This window comes from Amphibalanus amphitrite, unplaced genomic scaffold (assembly GCF_019059575.1).
Source record: "Amphibalanus amphitrite isolate SeventyFive unplaced genomic scaffold, NRLGWU_Aamphi_draft 000070F_arrow, whole genome shotgun sequence".
NCBI lineage: Eukaryota > Metazoa > Arthropoda > Thecostraca > Balanomorpha > Balanidae > Amphibalanus > Amphibalanus amphitrite.
The window spans coordinates 927,469-939,737 of record NW_024881566.1 but is presented as its reverse complement, the minus strand read 5'-3'; the positions used below and the strand labels follow the sequence as shown (position 1 = coordinate 939,737).

The 12,269-nt window shown below is 49.3% G+C and overlaps 2 protein-coding genes across 5 annotated transcripts in view; both read left to right on the top strand.

Moving 5' to 3' along the window:
• Positions 1-12,269, top strand: part of LOC122379076 (dynein regulatory complex protein 11-like) — a 40,467-nt gene that overhangs the window by 4,327 nt on the left and 23,871 nt on the right. For both annotated transcript variants that reach the window (XM_043361000.1, XM_043361001.1), the window contains exons 2-5: positions 703-809; positions 1,426-1,516; positions 1,942-2,103; positions 2,390-2,581. In XM_043361000.1, the coding sequence (XP_043216935.1) occupies positions 799-809; positions 1,426-1,516; positions 1,942-2,103; positions 2,390-2,581 (456 nt within the window). In that variant the 5' untranslated portion in view covers positions 703-798. The remainder of the gene's footprint in view (positions 1-702; positions 810-1,425; positions 1,517-1,941; positions 2,104-2,389; positions 2,582-12,269) is intronic.
• Positions 11,336-12,239, top strand: LOC122379078 (predicted GPI-anchored protein 23). Of its 3 annotated transcripts, none has more exons than XM_043361003.1 (2): positions 11,336-11,487; positions 11,728-12,239. In XM_043361003.1, exons 1-2 carry the CDS (start codon positions 11,343-11,345, stop codon positions 11,970-11,972), a joined length of 390 nt encoding a protein of 129 aa, XP_043216938.1. In that variant the 5' UTR covers positions 11,336-11,342; the 3' UTR covers positions 11,973-12,239. The 3 variants fall into 3 exon arrangements, with proteins under 3 accessions (XP_043216938.1, XP_043216940.1, XP_043216939.1); XM_043361005.1 differs by having other exon boundaries at positions 11,336-11,492; positions 11,733-12,239; XM_043361004.1 differs by having other exon boundaries at positions 11,336-11,500; positions 11,741-12,239.

Genomic DNA, 12,269 nt, shown 5'->3' with positions numbered 1-12,269 from the left:
TGAGGGCGTTAACTGTGGATTATTTGAAATAGACAAACACTAATTATTGGAATTGTATTTTTCAATTATTAATCGGCCTGATACTGTTGGGCGCCGATCACCCCACTTCCGTCGGCGTCCAGTGACATGTATCTCATATCTGGCACGTTGTAACTACCGACTGCCAAGACGGCCCTACCGAGCTTGGCCGGGTAGTGGCTTTACTCTGACAGTTGTGTCGGTCAGAGCCGGCAGGGCTGGCCGTGCAGTAACATACCGCTAGCAATGGGGGGGGGGGGGGATCGGAAGAGCATTTCAGCATCGACATCTTAAACGCGTTTTGGCTGAGGCTTTCCATGCGAATCACGCGGCATCCATCCATGCGTTCATTCTGTGTACACGTAACCTGAAATTTCTATATCAATATCGAAGCCTTAGCCCGTTTAGGTGCCAGGCCCGAAAAGGGTCGTAACAAAGTACCTAATACGGCTCCAATTGCTCGTTCTGTGCCGTCGAAGGTTCAAGAATGGCCAACGCCAGCGAGTGCGAAGTGGTCTCAAAAATTGTTTCCACATCAGTTTGGGTCCGTGGCTCCGGTTTGGAGCCAACCGTTTTTCTTTCTGTTGTATTTCGAACACTTCTACGAATTTTTACGAATAGCCTTTCTCTGCACCCTGTTTAATTAAGCATCTCTTCTTTTCATATTGCAACCAATCCATCAAGAGGATCAAAGTACGTCAGTCTGGAATAATGGATTCGGCCGGGATATAGTGTCTGTGGGCTGCATCGCGTCATCTGCTGCTCAATTGATCAATCGCCATGTCGAACAAGTAAGTGCACAATCCGCTTATCCGCATTCCGCACACCATTTGATAAATTGCGCACGCTCGTCCGAACACTGGTTCGTTGACGTACTTACACACATACACTGGCGAAGACGATGCATTAGCGGTGTCCATTGTCGTCAATTTTCCCGTCACCGTAGTCGAGTCGAAATCGTGGAGCGTTTTCTGAAAGTCAACATGTTGGGATGTGTGCCGAGTGTATATGCTTGCATACCTTCGTGTCTAAATTCCACGCCCGGTATTCTCGTGCCCATGCCTGTCCCCGACCAACGGTAACGATATCCAGCACCCGCACTTGAGCTGGTTCCCAGCTGGGAATGTTGCCGTACCCACTGCTGTGCCCCTCACCTAACCCCGCTCCGCGCCGCCCGTCAGGCTGTGTATGGAGCTGTGGAGCGAGCCACTGCAGTTCTCCTGACCTGACCTCACCCCGCTCCGCGCCGCCCGTCAGGCTGTGTAAGCATGGAGCTGTGGACCGAGCCACTTCTCTTCCCCTGACCTGACCTCACCCCGCGCCGCCCGTCAGGCTGTGTATGTATGGAGCTGTGGACCGAGCCACTTCTCTTCCCCTGACCTGACCTCACCCCGCGCCGCCCGCCAGGCTGTGTATGGAGCTGTGGAGCGAGGTCCAGGACCACCTGGACGATATAGTCTCCAAGGAGGTGGCCGCCGCCGGCGCCAAGCCCGAACACGTGAGCATAACTGGCCACTGCACTGGGAAGCACGGAGGGCGGGACGACTGTGACTGGCCACTGGGGCTGGCCAGGGATCAGAGGACTGGGAAGGCCTGTGAGATAAACTGTGGGGACTCGGGCGATCTTGGAAAGGTTGGTGGGGGAGGGGCTAGATACCTTGTCTTTCACTGGAGCCGACCGCCGTCGTGAGCGTTGAGGGACCTAACTTGTGCTACAAAGCTAGCACCCTTAAAATAATCTATCGAGATTCGACTATGATATTGGACACTACGCGCAGATGACAGGCTTGGGAACATCCTGTATTTTTTTTTTAACAATCAGCTGTATCAATCACATTATCCTCACGCTCCTGAAATCCTTGACCACCGATGCGGCCGGATAAGTCCCATCATCCACTCCCTCCCCCCTCACCGCCCCTACAGAACAAGGCTCTGGCGCTGGAGGGGCTGCTGGGCCTGTACCTGCGTCACCTGCGGCTGCTGGGCGGCCTGGCGCGCTGCTACGACCAGACGGTGCACCCACAGAAGCGGCTGGTGCTCCGGCGCAGTCTGGACGCCGTCATGGGACGGCTGGTCGAGCTCAAGGTGGGACACTGGCACTGGGATTCTGTGATAAATCCTTCCAGCAAAGCGTTTTCACCGATGTATTATCGTAGCAGTAGAGCGGATGCTTTCCATTGAAGGTTTAAAGGATAAGGTAAGCATTCTGTAGGACGGCGTAATACAATTTCAATTCAATGACTGATCGGTTAAAATATAACGATCTAATCGATTCGTTTGAAACATTTTGTTACAATTTTTTCACGTATGTGTTTTTAATTGATATAATACATTCTACAACAAAAATCATGTCCTGAATCGTGTGTCGCAGCTGGAGCTGGCAAACCTGGAGCTGATGGAGTTTCACTTTTTCGACGACCTGCAAGTGGACTTTAAGTTGCTGCCGCACGACGCCGAGATGCCGATAGCGCCCTATTTCCGCCTGGAGCGGAAGGACACTCTGGCCGGCGTCAACGAGATCATTGGTGACGCGCTGCGGAAGCTGGGCGCCATCCAGTCCGAGGTAGGTGCCTACTAGGCGCGGGTACGGGCTCACTGAGGGAACTGGGTGCTATCCCGTCGCAGGTAGGTGCCGATTGGGCTTGGCGAGGTCCACCGTTGACACAGGTGGGGAAGCTGGGAGTGGATCACGACGGCTCCGCTGACACGGGCGAGGAGCTAAGACACGGGGTCGCTGTCAGACACCAGTAAAGAAGCTAAAATACGAGGCTGCGGTCCGACACGGGTGAAGAAGTTGGGACAAGGGCCGACGCCTGGCACGACTTAGGGAGCTGGGTCACGGGCGCTCCACTGACACGGGTAAAGAAGCTGAGACACGGGGCCGCCGTGCCACTCAGTGAGGAAGTTGAAAGTCATCCGCCGTCCAGTCGGAGGTAGTGAGGTGCCGACCGAGTACGGGCCGCCGCTGACACGGCGCCGACTGCGACAGTACATAATGCATACACGTATATCGGCGGGAAACCCAAGAAGACGGAAGGAATCATTGGTGTACCTATGCAGTATGCATACCTATGCTTAGTCTGTGCAGGGGCAGATTGGCTTGTGGACTGCGCTGATCGGCGACCTATCGGGAAATAACCAATAGTGATATTCGCGGCTGCCTTCGTTTGTTGAAGCTTGTTTGTTTTGTTGGGTTAGGCCCTTTCGGTCTGACGAGACCATTTCAGAGCCGGAAGGATGATAGGAATTAGGGGGAGACATTGGTCTGGGCAGGCACCCTAGTGAGTCGCCGGGGCTGAGCCCGTCCAGAGGACAGGCCACCCAGCCCCAAGGCACTCACTGCACCCGGCCACGGGGTGTGCACGGTTCGTCGGAAAGTCACTTCATCCACAAAAGAAACGAAATATACCATTCGAAAGCCGACGGTGAGCTGATTCCAAAAAAGTGTTTTTTACCGAAATCGTTCGATGGCCTTTTTCAAAAATTGCGTTTTTTGTAAAAACGTGATAATTTTTTATTCAACGAGCTGTCCAGGACATTCTTAAAACCATGGGCATGTTTTTTTCGTTTTCCAGTGAAAGCTGAATGCCAAAAGAACAATATGTAGCGAAAAAATATTCTCAAATATTAATACGCGTCTCTCACAGCCGGCAACAAGGCGCAATCACACAACTCAGTGTCATGATGGATCAAAGTAAGCCACACCAAAGCGTGAAATGGCCCTTATCGACGCGCAGACCCGGCGCTAGGCCCGTCTGACCGGCCACGGAAGAGACGTTCGGCTGTCGCCTTGCGAAACGGACGTCATATTTGTTAGTTTACGATTCAAGTCGGTACCCAAGTTGTTCAGGATACCTGAGAGGAAGATGCATTGCTCTGTCATTTTTACATCATGTATGAATTTGCATTTGTTTATGTCTACTTTGCTCAAATCAGCTAGGCATCAGGAAAGCTGACCGCGCTGAGCTGTCAGAGCTTGTACCGGCCTCAGCTGGGCTGGAGTGGGGTTAGCGCTCGGCGGGGCGGGGCAAGCTTTTGACCGGTCGCAGGGCCGAACAGCTGTCACTGGTACAGCCTCTGACAGTGAAACCCCGCTAACTTTCCCGGCGCGGGCATTGAGCGCAGCGGGACGGAGCAAAACCTGCATAAGTAAATGTAAATTAAAGCATGTTGTAAATCTAGCAGAACAATGAACTGTCTTCACAGGTATCCTGAATAACTTTGATAGCGATATGGATCGTCAAACAATATCGCCGTCAAACAAACAAATATAACACTTGTTAAGCAGGACGAGACTCGAACGTTTCTTCCGTGGCCAGTCAAACGGGCCTAGCGCCGGGTCTGCGAGTCGATAAGGGCCATTTCACGCTTCTGTGTAGCTGAGCTTGATCCATCGTGACGCTCAGTTGTGTGATTGCGCCTTGTTACCGGCTGTGAGAGGCGCATATTAACATTTGAGAATGTTTTATTGCTGGATCTTGTTCCTTTGGTATTCAGCTTTCACTGGAAAACGAAAAAACATGCATATGATTTCAAGACTGTCCTGGACAGCTCGTTGAATAAAAAATTATTACGTTTTTACAAAAACGCAATTTTTGAAAAAGGCCATTGAACGATTTCGATGAAAAATACATTTTTGGAATCAGCTCACCGTCAGCTTTCGAAAGGTATATTTCGTTTCTTTTGTGGATGAAATGAGTTTCCGACGAACCGTGTGTGCTCCTCCCTCAGGAGCAGCGGTACCGCTCCAAGGGAGCAGCCCGCATGAGATAAAGTTGCCTGTCCAGCCCGGAGGGGGGTTGCGGCGTGGAGGAGAATGATTTCAGTATCCTGAGGATAGAAGCACGGAACGGTCATGTTGAAGCTTAGCAGCAACCATTTTACAGTGCAGTAAAGTGCAGTAAAGTGCATCCATTATTGTAGGGTTTATCCTTTATCGACGTAATTTGCAGCACGCGGCACAGTGCACCGTCAGGGGCTCAAGTCAATACTGCCTAGTGAGAGAATGAAAACTTTGCGGCACAGTATAAATTCAGGCGCTACATCATACTGCCATCTAGCGACGAAATTGTAACCATCCGGCACAGTATAACTTCGGGCGCTGTAAGCTGCTGCCACCTAGTGGCAGAACTATAACCATGCGGCACAGTATAACTTCAGGCGTTACATTATGCTGCCATCTAGCGGCAGAACTATAGACATGCGGCACAGCATAACTTGAGGCGCTACGTCATGCTGTCATCTAGTGACAGACTGTAACCTTGCGGCGCAGTATAACTTCAGGCACCACATCATACTGCTCTCTAGCGGCGGATTTGTAACCATGCGTCGCAACAGAAATTCAGGCGCTGTGGAGCCGTGGACTACTGCCATCTAGTGGCGGAAGAAGCCATGCGGCACGGTATAATTTCAGGCGCTACATCCTATTGCCATCCTGCGGGAGAACTTTTTTTGCTAAGGTTTTTTGCGTTTCTCTGCGTGCGTTTTTTGAGAGTTTGCGTGTTTTGTGTAATATCGTTCTTGAAAAAAGGTTATGATTTATGTAACTTAATATGAGTTATATCATAGACCACTATATATCGTATATAGTGTGGTATATAGTGGTCTATGGTTATATATAAAAGTTAATAAAACTTATAATTAGATAAATAAAAGAAGTTGACCTTTTCCTCGACATCAAAAATGTAAAAAGCCGAATAATATATTTTAAAAAAACGGTGAGCTTTCGGCCACTGGCCTTTATCAAACCAACGTGATAACGTTGGTTTGATCAAACCAAGTTATCACGTTGGTTTGATAACTTGATAACTTGGTAACTTGGTAACTTTGATAACTTGGTTTGATAACATCAGTTATCAAACCAAGTTATCACGTTGGTTTGATAAAGGCCAGTGGCCGAAAGCTCACCGTTTTTTTAAAATATATTATTCGGCTTTTTACATTTTTGATGTCGAGGAAAAGGTCAACTTCTTTTATTTATCTAATTATATTCAATATGTTCCTCGCTCGAGCACTTAGTAATATTAATAAAACTTATATTAACTAGAATTTGATATAAAACATCACATAAACGTAGTATTGTTTTTCTAGAACGATAAATTACGCAAAACACGCAAACTCACAAAAAACGCACGCAGAAAACGGATAGTGTAGCCACGGATGACATAATGTCACATAATGTGACATTATGTGACATTATGTGATCCGTGGTGTAGCCAGGCCTTTAGGCTCTTTCCGTTATAACGAGACTATTTCAGAGCCGGAAGGATGATAAGACTTCTTGGGGGTCGAACGGACCCCTCGGTTCTTCGCGGATAAATTGCGCAAAAAGGGGCAGATAGCGACGAAACTTTCAGTACCCTCGCGAATTTTACACCTACCCTGAAAATTTCATGACCCTGACCCAAATGACTTCTGACCTGTGACCTCCTTTTCGTGACCAATTGACCATGTTTGGCCGGAATCGTGATTCGGCATATGTCGGCTCGCATTAACCGCGCGTTTGCAGTCTTTTCGTGTTTTGAAGCGTTCAAACATGTGATATGATGCTGGTCCCATGCACTAGGGTCAGGGCACCTGAAGGTCAGGTCAGGTCATTGACCTTTGATGACCGCGATATATACCTTCCCTAATATATAACATGTTTTTAGTTACTTGAAGAGTTTGTCATCCCAAATATTTCAAGCTTTGTCGTTTTTATTTTCCTGTAAAGTTGCTATTGTGGTTTCTAAATGACTTAAAATTGCAATGACCTTGACCCTGGGAATCCAAATGATCTCGTCAGTCGGCACATCAGTCTCTGAACACCGAAGGCGTTATTTTCACATTGAAATGCAATTGTAATTTTGATGTTCACATCATTTAACATTATTTCGTAGAATTATGTATTAATAATTGTATAAAGCAGCCCCACGTTTTTCTTTAGCTTTGTAGCGCGGGGGACTGAACAGGGGTGCGGTGGAGTGGGGGTGGTGTTGTTTTCCGGGGGGAGGACTTTCCTGGTGGTTCTGTTAGCAGTGGGTTAGTTCGTTGCCAATGTGAAGCGCTGGAATTGTGCTGTTGGAGACTGGAAGTGTGTGCGTAAGTAAAGTTGATTTCTGGAAGCCCACCCGGCATACAAATGCATCTGATGGGAGATGCTTTCATTTTGAGGCTTGATCATCATCACATTGTATAGACGTCGACTCAGTAACTTCACTGCTCGGGCAGGAAGGACAGGCTCCAACCCGTGGGTAATCGACACAGTGAGAGAAGGGCCGGATAAGGCAGTTGGGGTCTTAATGATCACTGCCAAGCCATTCGTTGGCATTTAACTTTATTTGCTGGATGGTCATTTGTCCAGTCACCAATTCATCATCACTGGTCTACTCTACCCTTTCCAAATTTGCCCACTTATATCGTATTAGCGTAGCTGAATTTAAGTGCCCTCGAGGATCATTGGCGTGACTGTCCTAACCGAGCTGCACTTAACTCCTATCGGCCTTAATCTAAGATTCATTCTTTTATCATACGCACTCACATTCTTACATACAAGCGCTCTTCATTTATTCACCAAAATTTTATTTAGTGCCCCTCGAAATCCCTCCGATAGTGTTAGGTGTCTGGCAACAATAACCTCCCCGGCGAGATGAATGTCTCTCTTATGAATCCATGTGTGCTTCCGCTAACCGGTGGCCAAGCCACAGGGCCGTCCAGTATTGCATGCAGATAATTATTCACCTTTGTAATTTAGTCGGATCCACAACACGTCCAATAGACTTCTGATGCGAATTCGCGAATTACACCCGGCTGGTTTCCCTTTTGAGAGAGCGCTAGGCCTCGCGCTCCCTCCGGTCCACGTCCTGGAACTTACCGTTCACGTCCTGGGACCATAGTTCACGTATCCACGTCCTGGAACTATCTGCCTGGAACTCATCTGGTTCCGTGGGTCTTACGTTACCAGGACTCACGAACTCCGAGGGGGGACTATCCCGGTCCCCCAGAGGCTGTCCATCACCGGATGTGACCAGAAACTCCTGGCTCATGCCGATGATCAAGATGCAGAGAAGTATGATGACTTCCTGGGACGTACGGCTTCCTGCACCACCTGTGGATGACTTACCAGTGACCCAGCACTCCACCATTCCTGATGGATCCTTGACTTCCGCTGGGATCCGCCGTTTCATGCCTCTGAGCCTGCCTACCTTTGCCCACTAAATAATCCTGCGGGAAACCAACAACAACCGCGGTATCACCACGGTGGGTAACGTGAATAGCTCTGCTAAAGACGATGTGCTCCTTACCTTACATTACCGGTCTGGACGAATTTCTCAGGAAGTTCTGTGTCTAAGTCATGTTAGTCAACATTCCGACATAAGAGCCGGGCAAACAAACCCTCTCCTCATTTAGACTCCGGCTTATTGATCTAAGATAGTCAGCTTGCAATATACCTTGTAGCCACTCGAATGTGACAGATAGAAAGATCAAATGTATCATCTTGAGTCATTAAATTTTCGTCAATCTGTGTCGGGTGAAATACTTGCTACCAGCAACCACAAAACCACGAGTATTCAGGTTCGCTAAAAATATAAGCCCCAACAATTTCACTGATATTGTTTACCTGGTCTGAAATATTCTGCGCCAATAAATCTCCCATAAATTACGACCGAGAGCCGACGGACCGTCCTGTCCGCCGCCAGCTCTGTCCCGCGACTAGTGATGCAAACAGTACGCCCGGACTGCCCATGATAAACGTCATTTGATGGCTATGCTCGATAATACCACGACATTTCGACGACCTAGTGACATTATGATGACCCAACATCTTTGAACAATTTACCACGTTCGTTTCCACAATTGCATGCCTCGAGTAATTGAATTCCTTAACAGCTGAATTCTGACCTGAATTTGCAGTCCAGCTCATAAACCTGGGTGGCCCACCGTCGCGCCGCTTCACCCGTCGGAATTAACAGCTGGACCAAGGTCGTCGATCAGACACCGTGTGCTTCTTCTATATGTGCTCTTCTTATTCGGTGTGTGTGTGTGTATCTAATGTAAACCTCTATACTGTAGTGCGAACTCCACGAAACACCAGAGTGGAAAAGCGTTGATGACATCTCGACGGATGATCTTATTGAGTATTGACCCTGTGGCCAATCACCCGTTTCCAAATTTGTAAGAGCTCGATCCTTCCCACTATGCCCACAACAGAACGTTTCATAGCTTTAGTGTGTATTCTAAATTAAACACGTTGAATTTAAATACAGTCTAATTCATGTTCCAAGTCAAGACGCTAATTCAACAGAATACCAATAATAAATGACTTACGCCTAACCGGTTAATTTGTTAACTTTGTCTTTGACAGGTTCGTACAGAAACTAACAGCTTCATTATTAACCCGCTATGTGGCGCAGCAATACCAGCTCACATCACTGTAAAAGAGACTGAAACCACGCCCTGAACTCCTCTCACAAACCCAACTGAACGTCACTGTTGAACATAAACACACTGCGAATCCCATTGTAATCCTAGTCCGCAAATGGTAAGCTGTAGATCCTAACAATGACATATACGCACTCGTGAATTTTTAGCTAAACCTCGATCACCTATAACGCAGCCTATCCGGTAGTAAGACCCCAAGAACAAAACCGCAATACAGCTTTGCACCAATAATTTCTGGCGATCGCGGAGAGTGGAGACCACAACTAGAATTGTCTGGACCGACCGTATAAATCAAAGCAATTTGCTATTAGCTTGGCAACGACCATTGGAGAGATCGGGCAAGGCGTAAACCAGGGGGGGGGGGAGATAGGATCAGGGAGAGCAGACTTTCGAACATTCAGATTGAACACTCACATTAGCAGCTGGAGTGTGACGTCAACCTCGGCAGTTGCACTTGCGTCCTTTCTCGTCGACGGCTGCTGTCCTGCGTCTCCATCACTCGAGGCACTAGCAGAGAACTGGGGCAGGACGATTGCAGCGATGCGGCTGAACTGGCCCGTCTCCCGTCGGCATGGCTTCTCGGGCGCGATGATCCCGGCGCGACTGCGGCGGTCCCACTGACTCGGTCCTCCCGTCCCGGTCTCACTGTCTCGGTCTGACTGCTCCGGTCTAACTGATCCCGAAGTAAAGCGGTCCCTTTTTATAGTTGGGTCAGGGTGGCGTCGCCCTCTCCTGACCTGCTTCCGGGTGCTGGCTCCGATTCAGGTGCACTTCTTTGTCTTCTTACTGCGGTGGTTTGAGGGTGTGCTCGGTTTTGCATTTGCAACGGCCTCTCCAAAATATGGTTGCACTGAACGTGAAAACATTTAAATAGGCATAAGATGGCACAATTTTTCGGTTCCAGTCTTCATCGGCGAACGATGCCCGTTATTGTTGATCTGCGCTTGTTTCTGATAAAGCGGCTTGAAATCGAAACGCTTGTTTATAGTAGGCTGCCCGGAACGATTTATCCTTTGTAATGTTGTCTCTAGTTTCCGTTACACTTGCTCACTCACTCGTACTCTAGGTGCTGTACCCCTTGTTCAGATGCTCCTCCGCCACAAGGACTTGCTTTCCGAGCTCATGAGCTGCTAGCGCAATCACTTCCTCTGGATATCATTTAGACAGTTTATATTCCAAAAACGTCCTTGTTGCACTGGTCGTTGCTGGAATGTTATTTGGTGGGGTCAGGCGATAAAACTATTGCGACTTTCGGATTGCTTGGTGATCAAGTTGATCTGAATTGCAGCTTTGTGCAACGTCCAGTATTGAGTCGATTTTTTTTATGCATAACTGCATTCTTGCATGGCTTCATCATATTCCATTCCGGTTGGTGCTGCCCTCAAGTGACGACGTCCGTAACGAACGGTGACCCGCTAGGTCACCGCGTCTCTTTCTTCCGCGTTACCTCGCTCTGTGCTGCTGTCTTTTCTAAATTATGGGCGGCCGGTGTCGATAGGGACGTGGGATACGGGAAAACAAAGGAAAGGGCCTCTACGGAACGCGGCCAGCGTGTCCGGATCGGGCAGTATTCGGTCGAACCAGGATTTAAAGTTTACAGCTAATAGTAAACTAATAGAAAAGATGTAGCCCGCTACAGCTTCATATCTTATTTCTATTGGAACCTTGAGCCTTCGGAATTCACGTTTATTCGGATGGAAGTAGCACACCTGCGCTCACTCACAGAGCCAGGGAACGACATCCGATTCATTTCTGAACAATGGACGGACGGACAGACCCGTCAGTGGAGACGCCCGCCGTCGTCACAGGGCGTCACAGAAACACCTGTTACCGGTCACAGTCGGGTATATAAAGGCCGTGCTGAACTTGGGAGGTCACCACTCATCAGCCACCACCGTCCAGCCATGAATACCATCCTGGTGATCGCCGCTCTGCTGGCCTGTGCCTCGGCCAAGCCGAGGTTTGACAAGGGCCTGAGCTGGGGCTCCGGCTCTGACAACGGCCAGGGATGGGGCTCCTGGTCCGGTAACGGACTGGGATGGGGCTCCGGCTCCGACAACGGCCAGGGCTGGGGCTCATGGTCCGGTAACGGACTTGGATGGGGCTCCGGCTCTGACAACGGACTTGGATGGGGCTCCGGCTCCGACAACGGCCAGGGCTGGGACTCCGGCTCCGACAACGGCCAGGGATGGGGCTCCTGGTCCGATAACGGACTTGGATGGAGCTCCGGCTCCGACAACGGCCAGGGATGGGGTTCCGGCTCCGACAACGATCAGGGATGGAGTTCAGGCTCTGACAACGGTCAGGCCAACCGAGGCCTGACGCTGAGCCAGCTGTGCCAGGTGCTGCAGCTCATCAACAACGGCGTCCAGTGGCCGGCCTGCCAGGCATCATCCGGCTCTGCCGGCATCACGGCCGCACAGAGGGGCGCGCTGACGCAGGCGTCGCTGTCGCAGCTGTGCCAGCAGCTGCAGGCCATCAACAACGACATCAACTGGCCCGCCTGCCAGCTCGCCACCGCCCTCGGCAAGTAGACAAAGAAGACTCCAGGAACACCGTTCGCACGTCATGAGAGTGGCTAGAAGGGCCACGGCGCGAGTGCGCAAATTTTCCTGATAACACAACACCCCTACGTTGATTATTTGCTTAGTTGTTTGGTATTATCTTTTGCTTTGTGAGGAGTTACAGCGGACTCATTTAGTGTAGCCTTTTCAAGAACCTGTTTTGTTTTTGCCTTATTACGAGAATTGTTACGATGGCGTGTGATTTGTTTATGCAATATACCGTAAAATGATGACTTATGAGGTGTTTTGTGCATTGCTTTATCAAAC

Bases quoted from the DNA above. Each gene is read 5' to 3' on its own strand.
- LOC122379078 (XM_043361003.1), top strand. From the start codon at position 11,343: ATGAATACCATCCTGGTGATCGCCGCTCTGCTGGCCTGTGCCTCGGCC. The intron at 11,488-11,727 runs GCTCCGACAACG...GATGGAGTTCAG, and splicing joins CGGACTGGGATGGGGCTCCG to GCTCTGACAACGGTCAGGCC.